General features: G+C 32.2%; 2 protein-coding genes and 1 non-coding gene across 4 annotated transcripts; 2 read left to right on the forward strand and 1 right to left on the reverse strand.

Moving 5' to 3' along the window:
• The first annotated feature begins 7,909 nt into the window (after positions 1 to 7,909).
• On the forward strand, positions 7,910 to 12,640 carry LOC131609976 (alpha-L-arabinofuranosidase 1-like). 2 transcript variants are annotated; one of them, XM_058881819.1, is made up of 17 exons: positions 7,910 to 8,129; positions 8,249 to 8,444; positions 8,907 to 8,961; positions 9,198 to 9,397; positions 9,515 to 9,636; positions 9,743 to 9,896; positions 10,095 to 10,164; positions 10,283 to 10,428; positions 10,551 to 10,596; positions 10,680 to 10,732; positions 10,819 to 10,963; positions 11,102 to 11,220; positions 11,307 to 11,378; positions 11,465 to 11,568; positions 11,714 to 11,969; positions 12,074 to 12,220; positions 12,318 to 12,640. In XM_058881819.1, exons 2-17 carry the CDS (start codon positions 8,277 to 8,279, stop codon positions 12,465 to 12,467), a joined length of 2,007 nt encoding a protein of 668 aa, XP_058737802.1. In that variant the 5' UTR covers positions 7,910 to 8,129; positions 8,249 to 8,276; the 3' UTR covers positions 12,468 to 12,640. The 2 variants fall into 2 exon arrangements, with proteins under 2 accessions (XP_058737802.1, XP_058737803.1); XM_058881820.1 differs by having other exon boundaries at positions 8,253 to 8,444.
• Positions 12,641 to 14,111: 1,471 nt separating this feature from the next.
• LOC131612360 (alpha-L-arabinofuranosidase 1-like) lies at positions 14,112 to 17,960 on the forward strand. Its single transcript, XM_058884156.1, has 17 exons — positions 14,112 to 14,279; positions 14,392 to 14,446; positions 14,592 to 14,788; positions 14,884 to 15,005; positions 15,092 to 15,245; positions 15,387 to 15,456; positions 15,670 to 15,815; positions 15,894 to 15,939; positions 16,032 to 16,084; positions 16,181 to 16,325; positions 16,419 to 16,537; positions 16,627 to 16,701; positions 16,808 to 16,914; positions 17,116 to 17,172; positions 17,291 to 17,489; positions 17,632 to 17,772; positions 17,865 to 17,960. Exons 1-17 carry the CDS (start codon positions 14,112 to 14,114, stop codon positions 17,958 to 17,960), a joined length of 1,950 nt encoding a protein of 649 aa, XP_058740139.1.
• On the reverse strand, positions 15,514 to 15,586 carry TRNAK-CUU (transfer RNA lysine (anticodon CUU)). The gene has a single exon. It is a non-coding gene; the product is annotated as a tRNA-Lys (tRNA).
• Positions 17,961 to 18,481: the final 521 nt, after the last annotated feature.

An 18,481-nucleotide genomic window follows, 5' to 3' on the forward strand; every position in this document is an offset into this window, starting at 1 on the left:
GTATTCGTCTTCGTCTTCGATTATGACCGCCTGAACCTTCATATTTGTCTTCGCAATGCGCCAAGTTTCGTCTTCTTTATAGATGATTCTTCTTCGCATGAGCCTTAAATATTGCAAGGGGTATTTGAAATGTATATTCCCTGAAAGCTACCAAATAATTAAAACTAAATGTCATGTGTGTAAATAATTATACCACGTGGACAATATTTGAAATAATAGGTGAATCTTTTATGTCACTTATCATTTGGGGGGTTCTAGGAGGGAATCTAAATAAGATAAGGGGGATTAACATTAGTCGGTCAACCGATCCTAAGTCCTACTTCTGACCTTCTTTGATTTCTTCCAGCACACTACTAGTTAACTTCAACATACCCAACTTCACACTCTATGGTGTCATCTTACACACTAAGCTAAGATCTTTGAACTGCTTAATCAATTCCAAATCTCTAACCATAAGTTCTAACATATACAAGGACTTCTTACTCAAAGCATCTGCTACCATATTCACTTTATAAGGATGGTAACTCAACTCAAAATCACAGTCCTTCAAAAAATGTTGGGAGTGCTTATTACCATGTGATTCATGTACCTTAAATTATGATATGTTTTAGGGCTATTAAAAATTAAAACCTGGAGTTTAGGGTATGATGCAAGGTTGAAAAACAAGAGAAATCGCACAAAATTGCAAAATAAAATTTTGAATTTTAGTTTGAACCTGTAGCACCCTAATTTTTTTCGGGTTTAATTTTTCTTGTAGGGTTTAACTCTTTTGTGTTTACCTTAGAAAAATAATTAACTACATAATTTGATAATCCTATTCACACTAGATTCTTAAAAAATTAAAATTAAATTTATGATTCATTTAATTTTTTAGTGTATTTTTTTAAATTATTTTTGGTTATTTAACCTATTTTCACCGTTTTATGAAATTAAAAGAAAAATATAAAAAATATTTTATTTAATAAATTCATTTTATATTATTATTATTATTATTATTATTATTATTATTTATTTTTATTATTATTATTATTATTATTATTATTATTATTATTATTATTATTATTATTATTATTATTATTATTATTATTATTATTATTATTCGTTTCAAATTCAAAAAGAAAAGAAAGAGTTCAAAATGTTCCATTCCTTCAACATTTTTCCCATTTAAGTAAACCTCGTGAACCTTTCTATTTGTCCTTTTATCATACTATCATTTGCATGCAAGAAATATTGTTCATTGGAAAAAAGAGTGTACTTTAGTTTGCTGTATAATTTGAACACTTTCTCACTTAGTAACAAGCCAAAAACACTTGAAACGTGAAACTCTATGTTTGGATATCACGAAATGAACGGAGCGGAATGGAACGGAGCGGAATGAAGATACCATTCCATTGTTTGGAAATTTTAGAACGGAATAAGACAAATGGTTCATTCCGCCCAAATCGGAGGGGAAGGAATATGGTGGTAAGTGATGGAATGGAATGGAATCCATACCACTCATTTCCGTTCCGCTCCATCCGTTTTTAAATTATCCAAACAATAGAATATCATTTTATTTCATTCCATTCCGCTCCGCTCCATCCGATTCCATCAATCCAAACATAGCTATGCACCACTATATATTCTAAGTTAGAATTTCTAACTAGTGGAGGCTTTGAAAGAGAGGTTGGCCTGTGAAAAGAAGAGCCTTAGAGAGCTGAAAAACATCGTAAAAAAACTAAAAAATACATACATCATAATTATTCACCCAAAACATTCCACCAGAATACTACCTCGCAACAAGAACAACCTCCCTTTCCATCTATTTGCTGGTTACGAATTTGTAAGACCACTTGAAAATATTTTCAATAGTTAAATGTTTGAAGTGGATGGTTAAATGAGATATTGAAGTGACATGAATTAATTTGTATTGAAAACATTCAACATGTTAAATGAGAAATGAGAAATGAGTGAGGTCATTTATAATACTTTGCAAAATTTTATTAGTTGTTGTGATTGTTAATTTTTTTTATCTCACCTTAATTATTTGAAGTCAATTATTATATAAAAAATCGATTTTTTATTTATTTTTATTTTTCACCAAAATTCATCATTTTTTTTTGTTTATAAAATAGAGTCTTGATTCATTTGATTTGAACAAAGGAAAAAAAATCAACTTTTTCCCTCTAATTTTTTTATTTAGCCTCCAATAAAAAAAATTGTGAGTTGAGTTTATTGTACTAATTAAATTATGTGTTTCATTTTAGGTGTGTGTGTTTAGTGTATTGTATTGTATTTTAATTTTTTTTGTTTTAATAATGATTATCCCTATATCTCGTCTTTATTACTTGCAAATAAAAAAAATTAATTAAAAATATAAAGTTATAAAAATTAAATTAAAAAAATTAAATATTAAGTCTTAATTATTTTAATTTAATTTCAATCAACAATTGTTATTAATATATAATCACAAAAACATAAAAAAATAAAAATATGAAATAAAAGTGGTAAGGTAAGGTGTTGAATTTTATTAAACAAAAATTATCGTAATGAGTAAAAATTAAATGAGTGCTGAATTATTAGGTGAAAGAGAAAAAAGATGATGTGAAATGTAAAAAGTGGAAAATGAATGTGTTGAATATGTAAATCACAGTTTTCATTATCATTTAAAGTTTAATATGTAGAACAATCATGTTTTAATGGTGTAAGTGTGTGTAAATATTCATGTTTTATAATAGTTTGTAATATTCATGTAAAGTAGTTTTCAATATTATTGTTAGTTTAGGATTAATTTAGAATCCATATTCATGTAATATCTTTGTATGATGTTGTTTGATGAATAAATGAGATAGAGGGGATAGAGGAATGAACCAATGCTAAGAGAAAAATATAGAAAAACACATTCTCTATTCTCGTCGCACCCATCTTTTTTCTTTAAAAAAATGGGTTCTAAGGTCCATTTATTAAAATTTTAAAAAAACCACTCGTACCCCCTTTCACCAAGTGCACCCAAACTGCACCCCCTTTTTAATAATTAATTCATTAATATATTTATTTATTGTTATTTTTTATTTATTTAATTTTTTAACTTATTTTTACTTTGTTTTAAACACTTTTAAACTCTTATAAATAAACATGGATTAAAAAAAATAATTGAGTATATACTTTTTTATGCTCGAATAATTGAATGGGTGGTGTGCATCTCGTTTTTAGTTTGAGAATTTGTCTTTCATAAAAATAATATAATAATAATGTTTTAAATTTCGTAGTTTTTTTTTAACCACAAAAAGAGATTATATATTAATAATCAAAAGAGAAAAGGGGATTACAAGAGCACAAGAGGGGGACTAAGTCAAGACCTCTTACAAAACAACCATAAGCCTAGGTGTACCAGCCTTGTCCAACAAGTAATCCAGAGTAATATCATTATGCACAAAATTAAACTAGGAAGAACTTTTGCTCTTTAAGCCTATGTTTGCTAATTGATTCGTAGTTAGAATAAGATGAAAAATGAATAATAGGGTGTACACCCTTTTATTCCTCGAATAACAGAATGTGAGGCGCACGCCTCGTTCTAGTTCGAGCATTCATCTTCTACATATTAATAACGATCTTTAAACTTTTTTTAAATAAAATCGAATTATAAAAGGGAATAATCGGGTGCACACCCTTTTATCCTCAAGTAAGCAAACGCAATGCGTACGTCTTGTTCTAATTCAAATAATTATCTTCCACATAAAAACAACCAAAACCAATTAAATTCATTTTCGCCCGTGCGCGACCAAGCGATTTCTTAAACAAACATTTACTGCTCAAGCGCAAATATTTTTATTTCAATCAACAAGTCTTTTTCTACCATAGCGCGACTAAACTCATTTAACAGTTAAAATATACCATCCAACAATTTTTTGCTACCAAAAACTACGTAGCTTGGAGTTCTCCATCGCACTCGGGGATACATAGGAGCGAGATCCAACGTCTCGTCAAGCACCCTAATGAAACCTTTTTTAGTCCTTTCTTATTTATTCTTGTAAATACTTTTAATAAGGAGAAGAAACTTAACACTTTAATATAACATTTCTTTCAAGACTAATTAACGGTTTCTGTTGGTTACAACAGATGCCGTGGGGTGCTTATGCATTCTTTGTGCATAATTGACCCTTGAACTTAAATTTGGTTACAATGACTTTATTTTTGTCCTTCAAGGATTTTGTCAATGTTTTCCTTTTAAAAATAAAACTTCGGCAGCGACTTAATTATCATTCGAGTGTTTATTCGCTCGAGTATTTTTCGCACCGCGACAGAATCCTTTGAACAATCCCACATTCAATGTCTATCTCATCATCCTGGACAAACCTTCCGCTACAATAGTTAAAAATAAATGGTAAAAGAAGATCCCTTTGTGTCAACCCTTTCCCCACCTTAAAATCCTTAATTGGACGCTCATTCATCTCATTCATCAAAACATAAAGAATAATAAAAGTCACACAATCCTCCATCCATTCTATCCAACAGTCACCAAAACCTTTTTTTTATAACATTGCTTTGTTGTCTGGATAGAAATAACAATGAATTATGTTTACGAATAATTTCATGGTTTTAATTTAAAAATGTTCTTCAAATCTAAAATTTAGGACTCTTAATAATTCTATTTTGAAAAAGATGAAATGGTTGAAGATGATGATTGTTGATTAAGAAACAAATTTACTATATATACTTAATTTTTTTAAAAAAAATTGATGTAATGGATTTTTTTTCTAGTTTTAAATTATTTTAATTTAAATTTTAATACAAATATATCAGGGATAAATGAAATAGCTCAATTGATTTTTTGTTAGTTGAGATAAATGAATGTGAATTGTTAGTTCATGGTTTAACCTCTAATAATAATATTTTTTTAAATATTAATATAGATAAATTTTTAATATTTATAAATCAACCACTTAAAAATTTTAGTATTTTAATTTATTGATTTGAAATGATTTAAATTTATTAATTTATTTATATGAAATTTAAAATGATGTTCATTTTATAATAATAAAGGGAGTAAAATAGTTTGAAGAATAAAGAAATTGATGTGGCAGAGTGATGTGTACATATTACCAACTGTGGATAAGCACTTCCACACTAAGTATATGATAGACATAAAAGTCAAGCCATGATATCTTTCATAGAGATATTTACATTTCTTCAAAGCAACCAAATACAATTCTTTAAATCTTCTTCATGGATTACGTTCGCTTGTACATTTGTACTCTTAAACTAGACATCTTCTTTGTGCCTTTGTTTTTTAATTTTTATGTAAGAGAATGAATATAAATTTTAAATATAATTAAGAATAGTACTTTTATACAGTGCTATTGCATGGTGTTAAATAATGATTAAACAATTACAACGAGACAAAACATAAACTCCCAAAGTACCGATTTTTGTCTCCCTCTTTCTCCGTAATATATAGGAGAATGAGTTTAGATATAGTAAGTATAAAGAGCCAAATGTTCCCTTTTTTCCCAGTTTTACTATTAGTCTATTACTACTGAGTAAAATAATTTATACTATTAATTCATATTTATCATTAATTTATATTATTTTATAGGTGTTTAAAATAAAAATTAAACTTCTCTTAACATTCAACGTATATTTTTAACGGATTCTATAAAATCTTCTTATAATGTAATGTGCGTGCATTTCAATTAAATTAATATCATTCATTTAACGAATTTGTTCCATTTATCCCTCACTCCCTTTCAAATTATTATCCTTTCACAAATATTTTCAACCTGTCTTGCTTTCAAATATATTTTTCTTCTAAAAAGAACTTGTGAATGCGTCAGTAGAAACAAGATTTCTGATAAGAGTCTCACATCGGGTAATATATAGTCTAAACATGTGTTTATAAGTGGGAGTAATTCTCATCCTACTAGTCGATTTTGTAGAATTAAATTAGGTCCAACCACAATTCTTAACCTGAACCATATTTCTTAACACCTTCCATTTTTCATTTAATATATTTTAATTTTTTTATTTAATTAAAAATAATATAAATAATCAGTATTTATTATTAATTTTTTAAGTGAGATTAATTATATATTTTTTGTGGGCAAGATGTTTAATTATATATTATTTTACGTATTAATTTCTTATATTTACAAAAATATCATTTATTATAATTTAATAAAATTATATTTTAGTTTTTAGTTACAAGACTCTTTCTACTATTAGCAGACTAGCAGTTGTACTGACATTTTTAATATAAGTCCTCTAATTGTATTGCTCTATCCATGTCGCATATTTTATATAAATGGGTGTTATTTGTCAAATATTTTTTCACACATTTTTCTCTTTTCTTCTCAAATATTTTTGTTTATTTTTTAACATGTTCGTTAATGGTTATACTTTTTATGAATCACAAGTCTCTTCCGATGATTCTCTTTGAGGAGATTGAGATATGTCTATTAAACTGTTGGTTAAAAAAACACATAGATGAGAGGGAAAGAAAGGTAAGAAGAATTGAATAATGCATCTCATGCATATTAATTGTGAATGATGATTGTACTTGTTAAAAAAAATTTAGATGAATAACAACTCTAAGTTTCTAAGTTGGTAGGGGTTGTCAGAAACTTTAGTGTTTTTGTAGGATGAGAGTAATTTCACGCGGATGAAAGCTTTGTTTTAGAGGTGTTTCCTATATGCGTATCAGATTGTTCATCTTAACCCTAAGACGGAGATATTTATAAAGCCATATGGGTCTAGATTTAAGATTTTTCAAAATTAGCAACCGCTCATCCTAGTAATAATAGCTAATAATTGAATCCATATTTTTTAGGGAGTCGTGAGTTATTTTCTTGATTTTTTCTGCATTATCTCTTACCAAGACACGTCATTTCTCACATTTTCAAATCTTGGATGAGTGGGGTTGATTATAGGCGATGCCATCCTCCCCTGGGCGATATGATCTCGTCGCTCCCTATAGGCGATATGATCTCATCGCACCTTGCGGATCTTCACAAATATATCACTGTACAGTCCCTCAAGCACACGGGCTCAGTAAAGAGAGAAGTGTTTAATTAACTTTGCATCACGGGAGCCTATGTCTCAAGCGAGTCGTTTAGACGAGTATGTCTGATGGGACTCTTAGTCCCTCATGTGAGGCGCTATAGGTGATCCTGTTTGATGGAAATCTTAGTCGAGTCCCTCACACGAGGCATTTAGATGAGTTTGTATGATGAGACTCTTAATCGAGTTCCTCAGGCGAGGCATTTAGATGAGTTTGTCTGATGAGACTCTTAGTCACTCGAGCGAGACATTTATATGAATTTGTCTAATGAGACTCTTGGTCCTCAAGCGAAACGCTTAGATAAACATATCTGACGACACTCTTAGTCGAGTTCCTCAGGCGAGGTGTTCAGATGAGTCTGTCCGATGAGACTCTTAATCCCTCAGACGAAACATTAAGAGGAACTCGCCTGATGAGATTATTAGTCAAGTCCGTTAGAAAAGACGTTTAAGTGAACATGACTGATGAGATTCTAACCCTTCAGACGAGACATCTGAGCGAAATTGTATGAGGAGACTCTTAGTCCCTCAAACGAGACGTTTAGATGGGTTTGTCTGATAAGATTCTTAACCGACTCCCTCAAACGAGACATTTATATATCTTTTTATATATATTCTATTTATATTTATTACCATCATTTTTAAAAAACTATATACCACTCTAAATATTAAAATAAATAATAATTAATGTTTAGGATTTCATTCCATTAACATCATTATCTTTTCCTAAAAAAACAGCAATTTATTTGTATACAAAATGTAGTTTATCTTGTTTAGTTAGAATGACACGCAGCAATTAAGATTGCGTCAAACCAACCAGACGGCAAAAACAAAACAGAAGAAGGCCCCACTCAGTTCTCACACAAACACACAACACAAACAAAAGAAAATCTTAAAAGTAAAACAAACCCCTTCATCATTCTTTCCATTCATTCATTCACAATTCACTTCGCATTTCCAACAAACCCTTCAACCCGAATCAAAATCCAACATCACTCTTCTTATTCGCTTCCATCATTCAACTTTTCTTCCTCTATAAAAACCGCTCACCCTTTCACCCAATATTATACAATTTACAAACACTCACCTATCATGTGAGTTTCTAATGATATACTTAACTTGTTACATATGTTTCCTTTTTTGTCCAAACCTAATTACATCAATTTTTGTTATGTTTTTGCTTTTCTGATACATAACTAACTGTTTTGTGCAGATAGATTGGATGTTGTGAACATACAAAAATGGGTTCATGTTGTGTTTTTATGCTTCAACTCTTTATACTGGTTTGTCTTTTGGTTCAATGCTTTGATGCTAAAGTGCATGCTGATCTTAATGCAACACTTGTTGTAGATGCTTCCCAGGCTTCTGGTAGACCAATACCGGATACTCTTTTTGGACTATTCTTTGAGGTCAGGATCACAGTTATTTAGTATATCATGATTACTATAAATAATTGATTTTGAAATAAGTTGATGAAATTGAATCATAGAAATGGAAAAATAGAGAGCTATAATATAGCATATCATCATCTACTGTATTTGTGGATTATGAGTTATTGAATAAACTGTACCAACCAAACTTATTATGATAGAAGTTAGCTTTAGTTATAGACACACTTGTTTGTACTTGAATCGCAATGTCCTCAGAAGCACAGACGCACAAACACCTCCGAAAAAATGTGTGTCTGTGTTCGTGCCACGGTCGGACACTGTCACTTGTGGTTATGTTTGATTTATTCATTTTTTCAAATTTTTACTGGTGTCAACTTGTCAGTGTCTGTGTCACGTCCGGTTTCCGTGTTTGTGCTTCATAGACAATGTCTTGTGATTAGAATAACAGAAAATGATGAAATCCTTGAATTTCGTCTACAGGAGATCAATCATGCTGGAGCTGGTGGACTGTGGGCCGAGCTTGTGAGCAACAGAGGTCATTTTCATATTCTCTAAAATTTTAAATGACAAAATTTGCACTAGAAGGTTTCCGCGATATTTGAATTTTTTTTCCAATTTGTGTTTTGGTGCCCTCGAACTTCTTCTCTTTGCAGACCTAATGGATTATAGGAGAGGCTTGTAGTGTCTTTATCATCTCTTTCTTAAGGAGATTCTGCTTGAATACGCTACTGTTTTCCAGTATAACTGAAACATCGAGAATTTTTGTTTCAGGATTTGAAGCTGGGGGCCCTAACACTCCTTCAAATATTGATCCTTGGTTAATTATTGGAAATGAAACGGATATTAATGTTGAAACGGATCGTACATCTATCTTTGAACGTAACAAGGTTGCGCTCCGATTGGAGGTGTTATGTGACAATACCTGCCCTGCTGATGGTGTTGGCGTTTATAACCCTGGCTTCTGGGGCATGGTAAGACTAATTCATACCCTTGCATCAATTTGATCTTAAATCAGATCCTTATATGATTACTTTCATTACGAATTATTTTTACTCCTTAGTTGCTGATTCAGTGAGTACTACTTTTAGAATATTGAGCAAGGGAAGAAATATAAAGTTGTCTTCTATGCTCGTTCAACTGGACCACTTAATCTAGTAGTTTCGTTCACTGGACCAAACGGTGTGGGAAACCTTGCTTCAACCGTGATCACGTGAGTTCCACTTTTATGTGCTGTAGAGAGACATGACACTTAAAAAGCTTTAATCCCAAAAGTTATCTTTTGCACCTATTAGTGATACTGATTATTGACCTTGCAGGGGTTCTGCATCTGATTTTTCAAACTGGACGAAGGTTGAGACTGTATTGGAGGCCAAGGCAACGAGTCGAAACTCAAGACTTCAATTAACGACAACTGCAAAGGGTGTGATATGGTTGGACCAAGTGTCTGCTATGCCAGTGGACACATATAAGGTTAGCCTACATCCTGAATTTGATTATGTTTACTTAGCTGTTTGTGTAAATTCGTTGCATATTCCGTATTTAGAAATATAACATTTGATTCGAAGATATGTAATGTCAGTAAATTTTGATATCTGATGTCAATGTTAGTAATACTATATTTTTCTCCCCCACCCTATTAATGAGATATGCGTCCTTGACTTGGCGTAGGGACATGGTTTCCGAAATGATCTTTTTCAAATGCTGGTAGATATGAAACCAAGTTTTATCAGATTTCCGGGTATGCTTAAAGTGATCTTTAAATTACTTTCTATTTGTTTTGAACTGTGATTTGGCATGTTTACTAATAACGGATCAAATAACTTTTTGCAATGCTAATTTATAATACATTGCATCAGGTGGTTGTTTTGTCGAAGGCGAATCTTTAAGAAATGCATTTCGATGGAAAGCTTCCGTTGGACCTTGGGAGGAGAGACCAGGGCACTTCGGTGATGTATGGAAGTACTGGACTGATGATGGACTCGGTTATTTTGAATTTCTCCAAGTAAGCGCCTTTTTTCAAATTTTGATTTAGACGACTATGATGTTCGTATATACCGTAGTTAACACGCATTCGGTTTGTGCTATGCAAGTAAAATAATATATACTATTGTTGTTGTTGAGCAGCTTTCAGAAGACTTGGGCGCTTTACCGATATGGGTATTCAATAATGGTATTTCTATGTTTATCGCTATATACTAACAAGGAGAGTTAGTAAATTTGTGTTTGTTTTCTAATTGAGATATATCATTGTAGGTGTAAGCCATACCGATGAAGTTGATACATCCGCCGTTTTACCTTTTGTGCGAGTACGTTATCTCACTTTTTTTTCTTCATTGCTTTATCTTTTTTGTTAGAGGAAGTCGGCTTAAGAATCTTGAAACCTTGATTTCAGGAAGCCCTTGATGGACTTGAATTTGCAAGAGGTGACCCGACTTCAAAATGGGGTTCCCTTAGAGCTGCTATGGGACATCCGGAGCCATTTAACCTAAAATATGTTGCTGTTGGAAATGAGGATTGTGGAAAAAAGAACTATCGCGGTATGCGTGTTTTTCTTATTTATGACAACATGTCTCGCAAAAACGATTGTTCTATTTAATATTAACATGTAACGAGTCGAGTGCAAATTTCTAATGCAACGCCACTTCTTTTTCTGTTAAATCTTTATGACTGACCAGGAAACTACCTGAGGTTCTATAGTGCAATAAGACAAGCTTATCCAGATATCAAAATCATCTCAAACTGCGACGCTTCTTCGACTCCTCTAGATCACCCTGCTGATCTTTATGATTATCATGTAATATATCTCAGCACTGTTTTTCAATTCAGATATAGACATACCTTCACACGTAGTTTCTTATCTTACTGTTTTTTCGTTACTAGATTTATACCGGTGCGGATGACATGTTTTCTAGATCTACAACATTTAATCGAGTAACACGAAGTGGTCCAAAGGTTTTACGAACTCTCCCGAAAACCCCTCTATTTTAATTGTTTATTGGCATTTGCTTTTGCGCTCAATCTGGTCGAACACTTTACAGGCATTTGTAAGTGAGTATGCGGTGACTGGAAAGGACGCCGGGCAAGGAAGTCTTTTGGCCGCCCTAGCTGAAGCTGGATTCCTCATTGGACTGGAAAATAACAGGTTTACCGAAGTTCATAATGCATTTAATAGGAAGACAGTTCATTTGTTCACCGGCTTTAGATCGTAACGCTGATGAAATCAGCGTACGATATTCATCTAGTTCATTAAATATGGTACTCATCGTTTTTATTTTCTTTTGGCGCAGTGACATTATCGATATGGCTAGCTATGCTCCCCTTTTTGTAAATGCCAACGATAGGAGGTGGAACCCCGATGCGATTGTATTCAACTCTTTTCAGCTCTACGGAACTCCTAGCTACTGGATGCAGTTATTTTTTGCAGAGTCAAATGGAGCAACACTTCTAAGTTCATCACTTCAAACGAATTCCTCGAAAACACTAATTGCATCAGCAATTACTTGGCAAAATTCTGTGGATAAGAAAAGTTACTTGCGAATAAAGGTAACGAATTTTTTTTTGCATCAGTTACACATTTCTGAGTCATCTTATATACTTTGGTTTGCACTAACATCGATTCATCGCCTTGAAACAATTAACTTTTGCAGGCTGTGAACTACGGTGCCAGTGCCGTGAACCTCAAGATTTCTATCAGTGGATTGGACCCAAATTCATTGCAGTCATCTGGATCCTCAAAAAGTGTGCTTACATCTGCGAATGTAATGGATGAAAATTCCTTCTCGCAGCCAAAAAAGGTACCTCGGGCTTCAGTTTTTCCAAACATGTATGATAAACGCTTCCCGAAACCGTTCCGAATTAGCTTATGCTTATGTTATTTTAATCTTGATGCAGATTGTTCCAATCCAGAGTCTACTTCAAAATGTTGGGAAGGACATGAATGCGATACTTCCGCCGCATTCATTCACATTACTTGATTTGTTGAAAGAATCCAATAAGCTGATGATGCCAGAGAGTGATTCTTCCATAAGATCTTCTATTTAAAGTAATGACAAATTATACCCAAAAAAATAAATGGGATGAAATTGGTTAATATGCAACTGTTGCAATTAACCAAAAAAAATAGCATATTTGCTCATATAGTTTGTAATGTAACTTAACAATGCTCCATGTGTAAATAATAATTATATAGTTTGGTTTAAGTTTAATTTTATGCATTTCCATGTGTAAATAATATCTTGTCTTATAGTGCAAGCCAGCCTCTTACCTTAAAATTTGAAACTAAATATATTGAAGAGAACCTCTAGTAATACTCTTTTAAAACATTTTTGTTGACATATAGTTTAATTTTTAATTTTTTTAAAAGGCAATTTTTCTTTCTTTCGCATTATAGTTTTCAGGGGAATGACATTGTTTCTACCAAGAATCAGACTCGGAATTTATCGAATTTTCGTTCTTTAACAGGAATTCGTTTATCATCCGAGTCCAAGTGCTTGGTTAAGTCAGTACATTTCATAATTTTAGAAAGAGGTCAATTTACGAGGCAATAGCGCTGGTAAAAAAAGCCGTCAAAATTTAAAATAATCGAACTATTATATTTGATTAATGAACCGAATCATAAATAATCAAATTGTTATGTTTATTATATTTAGTTAGTGGACCGAACTATAAATAATCAAACGTTATGTTTGTTGTGTTTGGTTAGTGAAACGTTATATTTATTATATTTGGTTTGTGAACCCAATTATAAAACAGTTATGTTTGTTGTGTTTGGTTAATGAAACGTTATATTTGGTTTGTGAACCCAATCATAAAACGGTTATGTTTGTTGTGTTTGGTTAGTGAAACGTTATATTTATTATATTTGGTTTGTGAACCCAATCATAAAAAATCAAACTGTTGTGTTTGGTTAGTGAAACGAACCATATAGCACAAACTATTTTAAAATCAAATCAAATAACAGATGAATTGAAACAAGAAATGATAAATGCTAAAGTTAATTTTAAAGTTTTTTAATAAAAAAAATATATAAGTTCGATTTTTTAATAAATGATCTGGTTTAAAAAAAAATACTCTTCAAATGGTTTGATATGGTTTTAAGTAAATTAAAACAGTTTGGTTCAAATGATTTTTTTAATACAATGATTCGGTTTGATTTTCCGACTGAGATGTAACCTAAACCGTCTAAAAAAATAAATCAAAAATTAATTTGTTTTCTTTAAATATAACTATTTAGTGTAATTCCATGTAATTTCAATATATATTAGAAATAACAACGACAGAGACATCAAGCAAAGAATTAAATAATTATTCACGCATGGCAGAAATATTAACTAACTTTTTTAAAATAGATCAACCCATTGTAAGAAGAATAAAAAAAAGACTTAAAAGAATATGTTGAAGAGTGTGTAAAAATGTGTTATTAGAATTTTTATTTATAATTTATTAGTTAAAAAATGAAACAGAATGCAAATTATCCATAGAACTTAACAGCGCCGTAACATGAGCTACGCAAACTCTACCTCGCTCAATCCTACTACTGACTCGGGTCTTTGCTAATTTATAACCACACATACTCTTTGTCACTAATAATCACAAAAGAGTATCATATAAACACATGCAAAAAACAACACAAAGAAATCAATAGTAATTGGTGTTGAATCTGATAGGAAAAAAAAGTACAACAAAATGAGTTTCTCAAAAGCTTCTTGCAGTTTTCTTAGGATCTACCTCATTATAGTTTCTTGTGTTGCATTCCAATGTAATGCTGCTGACCAAATTTCAACTCTATTTGTAAATGCTTCTCATGGATCTGGAAGGCCTATTCCTAACACTCTTTTTGGAATATTTTTTGAGGTTGACAATCATTATGGTGCTAGATTACCACAATCCTTCGACCGAAAAAAATCGACATTGTTTTGTAATATTATAAAAATATCAAATTTAGAACTTTTTATTTATTTTGCAGGAGATCAATCATGCCGGTACTGGGGGATTGTGGGCGGAACTTGTGAACAATAGAGGTTATTAGTTTCCATTTTCTCGAAAACTTCTAAATATGTAACACACTAGAATTTCTTATTCTTGGAGAGCAAGCAACCAAACAATTACAGTAACGGCATATACCATCATGTTGTTTAGTGTTCAAATATGAATTTTTTGTTTCAGGATTTGAAGCCGGGGGAACGCGATTTCTGTCGAATATTGATCCTTGGACCATAGTTGGAACGGAATCATCAGTTCTAGTACAAACTGAGCTTAATTCTTGTTTTGAACGCAATAAGGTCGCTTTGAGAATTGATGTGTTGTGTGATAAGTGTCCTTCTCATGGTGTTGGAATCTCTAACCCAGGTTTTTGGGGCATGGTGAGTATAACAACAAAAAACGAAACTGACACTGACACGTAAACTCAATACTAATAATACACACTTTCTTAATTGACGATGAAATGTTGTTTCAGAATATTGTGAAAGGGAAGAAATACAAGGTAGTGTTCTTTGTTCGTTCAATAGGAGCACTAGATATGACGGTATCATTCAGAAAAGCACAAGGTGGAGAAATATTGGCTTCTAGCAATGTCAAGTGAGCTCCATGTTGTAAATCCTATTCCTAGCTAGAGAGACTATATTTTAGAATGGTGATAATAGAAATAATTGATGATGTTGCAGAGGTTCTGCATTAGAGGTTTCAGAGTGGAAAAGGATGGAAACAACATTAGTAGCAACTGCATCATGTTCTAATTCAAATCTTGTCTTAACAACAACTCAAAAAGGGAAGCTATGGTTGGATCAAATATCGGCTATGCCCGTCGACACATTTAAGGTCTATTATAATCTTTCTTCGACGGTTACACTTTTCTAACTATAAACTCCCGGTTACACTTTTCTAACTATAAACTCCATATCAACAGACAATAATAATCTCATGTCTGTGACATAAATCTTCAAATTTGTGTTGGTATAGGGACATGGTTTCAGAAGTGACTTGGTTGACATGCTCTTACAGTTGAAACCAGCTTTTCTTAGATTTCCAGGTACACATGCATAGAATGAAAATGAGGAATATGTTTATTTTGGCCAAAAAAATAAATCGCCCACCGTGGGGCTCGAACCCACGACCACAAGGTTAAGAGCCTTGCGCTCTACCAACTGAGCTAGACGGGCTTGTTGGTAGAGTGTCTAAGTTTAGATTAAAAACAATTTCATAAGTTCGAAAACCAATAATGCAATTTGTTGTTTTGCAAGAGGTGGTTGTTTTGTTGAAGGAAAAACATTGAGCAATGCATTTAGGTGGAAAGATAGTGTTGGACCATGGGAACAAAGACCTGGACACTTTGGTGATGTTTGGAATTATTGGACAGATGATGCATTTGGTTATTTTGAGGGTCTTCAAGTAGGTCTCATACTTATTCACATTTTTATTTCTCTTATAAGATTCAATCATGATAAATAAACCATTTTTCTCTTGCAGCTAGCAGAGGACATTGGTGCAGCACCAGTGTGGGTCTTCAACAACGGTATATTTCGCATTTATTGCTATAAACTATAAAATATAGCTTTTCGGACACAATTTCTCTAATATAAGGTTCATTGTCAAATTTGTATACAGGTATAAGCCATACTGATGAAATTGATACAAGTGTCATTGGACCTTTTGTGCAAGTACATTTTCTTCCTCTTCTATGTATCTATCACATCCATGTTGATTTGATGTTGCTTTTTCTCTTGTTTTTGAAACAATGTTACTATAATTTGTAGGAAGCACTTGATGGTATTGAGTTTGCTAGAGGTAAAGCCACCTCAACATGGGGATCCGTCAGAGCATCTATGGGACATCCACAACCTTTTAACCTAAAATATGTTGGTGTTGGAAATGAAGATTGTGGGAAAAAAAATTACCATGGTATGTACTATGCTTTCTCTTTTCCTCTTATTTGCACACAGTACTGTCAAAATTTAATTTGATTTTTTGAATGAGCTTTGTTTTGTTGATTAGGAAATTACCTAGCCTTCTACAACGCTATACGACGTGTTTATCCAGATATTCAAATCATTTCAAATTGTGACGCTTCTCTCAGGCCATTAGACCATCCGGCTGATTTGTATGATTATCACGTAAATATCCTCTCCCTTAGTTTCATTTTCTTTGGTAAATAATGTATTTGTAATTTGTTTTTTGATTTTGGATCTTATTTTCTTACTAGACTTATCCTCTTGATGCGCGAAATATGTTTAGTAATGCTCATGTTTTTGATAAGACACCGCGCAATGGACCAAAGGTTTCGTATTAATTCTCATTTAACTCTTTTTTTGTATCAAAATATTTGCTTATAATCAATCTTGTGTGATAATTTGGCATGATTGGAAAATTGGAATGTGTTGTAGGCTTTTGTGAGCGAGTATGCTCTAATTGGAGAGAAACAAGCTAAGCATGGAACTCTTTTGGGAGCTGTGTCTGAAGCTGGATTCCTTATTGGATTAGAAAGAAACAGGTAAGATTAAACCTTTATATTGCATTGCGAGATCTTATTGCAAATATTTTAGTGGAAGAGCGAGAGCGGATTCTAGTGTATTGGATCCTTGTACCGAAAGTTTTTCTGACAGTATAGTCAGGATGCATGTTCGGTCGGTTCTAACAGTAAAGTTATGTACTATTTCATACTCACCATTAAAATTTTCTGGTTTTGACGCAGTGATCATGTTGTAATGGCAAGCTATGCACCACTTTTTGTAAATGCACATGACAGAATGTATGTATTTCTATTTCATCTTAAGTTGGTAGAATAAGTTCCATGTTACATTCATTGATGAAGTAATTGAAAATGTTTAGTATAAACATTAGCAACGTTGAGATGTGGAATTTTGTAGGTGGAACCCAGATGCAATTGTTTTTGACAATAATCAAGCTTATGGAACTCCTAGCTATTGGGTGCAGTATATGTTTAGAGAGTCAAATGGAGCAACATTTCTCAACTCAAAACTTCATAATACTGATCTCAACTCAGTGACTGCATCTGCAATTCTTTGCCATAATCCTCTAAATAATAGTACTTACTTAAAAATAAAGGTACATGAGCAAACTAGTATACCTTTTGTATATTTTGATCTTAGAGTTAGAGTTTGTTTAGACCTCTGTAGCACCGTGACACAAACACGACACTGGCACTTATGGGATAAGATAATAAGAGTTTATGCATTTGATTCTTCAGGTTGCAAACATAGGGAACAACAAAGTGAATCTCAAGATTTCTCTCGAGGGATTCGGGAGTAAGATTCAAACTGCATCAACAAAGACTGTACTCACATCTAGAAATGCATTTGATGAGAATAGCTTCTTAGACCCAAAAAAGGTTCATCATTTATTTCCTTTGATATCAACTTGTAACATACATAAGACTAGTGTATATCATGTATCTAATATTGAGTTTGTTTTTGTATGCAGATAACACCACAACAAAGTCAACTTAAGAGTCCTTCTAATGAGATGATTGTCATAATTCCTCCAGTTTCATTAACAGTATTTGATATGATAAGATAATATTCATAATAATGGTATATAGTGTTCAGATACTAGTTGTACCTAGAGAAAAATGATACCCTTGAGATGAAAATAAAAGAGAATGAGGGTTGAATCAACAAAGATAGCAGAATAACAAAAAGATAAGGACATGTGGCAATGGATTCAAATGACAAGACAAGGGAAGTTTGTAAGGATAATGAGGCGAAGAAGCTCTCAACACAGAAGCTCAAGAGAAATAAGCAGAAAATGTGATATTAAAAGGGTTGGGAAAGAAAATGTGTGGAATTTGTAATTGATGGGAAAAATGAAATGTTCATAGCATATACAGTGAATTTAAATGATACTGCTTCAGGTTTATCTACACGGATAACAAGTTTTTCTATCTACTATTTAATTTGATGATTGCAAAAGATAATATCCATTACGCACAAGGAAATTCAATGCTAAAACACGAAGTTAGAACCACTCAATTAGCCCACAAGGTCAAATCGATATTGCTTAATAAAAAAGCATATATTAATAATTAGTATATATATTTT

The sequence above is a fragment of the Vicia villosa genome, linkage group LG6 (genome assembly GCF_029867415.1).
Source record: "Vicia villosa cultivar HV-30 ecotype Madison, WI linkage group LG6, Vvil1.0, whole genome shotgun sequence".
NCBI classification, from domain to species: domain Eukaryota; kingdom Viridiplantae; phylum Streptophyta; class Magnoliopsida; order Fabales; family Fabaceae; genus Vicia; species Vicia villosa.

Excerpts from the sequence above, each read along its gene's own strand:
- LOC131612360 (XM_058884156.1), top strand. The coding sequence starts at position 14,112 with ATGAGTTTCTCAAAAGCTTCTTGCAGTTTTCTTAGGATCTACCTCATT. Across the intron at positions 16,702-16,807 it reads CACCGCGCAATGGACCAAAG|GCTTTTGTGAGCGAGTATGC; the intron begins GTTTCGTATTAA and ends AATGTGTTGTAG. Across the intron at positions 16,915-17,115 it reads ATTGGATTAGAAAGAAACAG|TGATCATGTTGTAATGGCAA; the intron begins GTAAGATTAAAC and ends GTTTTGACGCAG.
- LOC131609976 (XM_058881819.1), top strand. The coding sequence starts at position 8,277 with ATGGGTTCATGTTGTGTTTTTATGCTTCAACTCTTTATACTGGTTTGT. Across the intron at positions 10,733-10,818 it reads CCGTTTTACCTTTTGTGCGA|GAAGCCCTTGATGGACTTGA; the intron begins GTACGTTATCTC and ends CCTTGATTTCAG. Across the intron at positions 11,379-11,464 it reads TAACACGAAGTGGTCCAAAG|GCATTTGTAAGTGAGTATGC; the intron begins GTTTTACGAACT and ends AACACTTTACAG.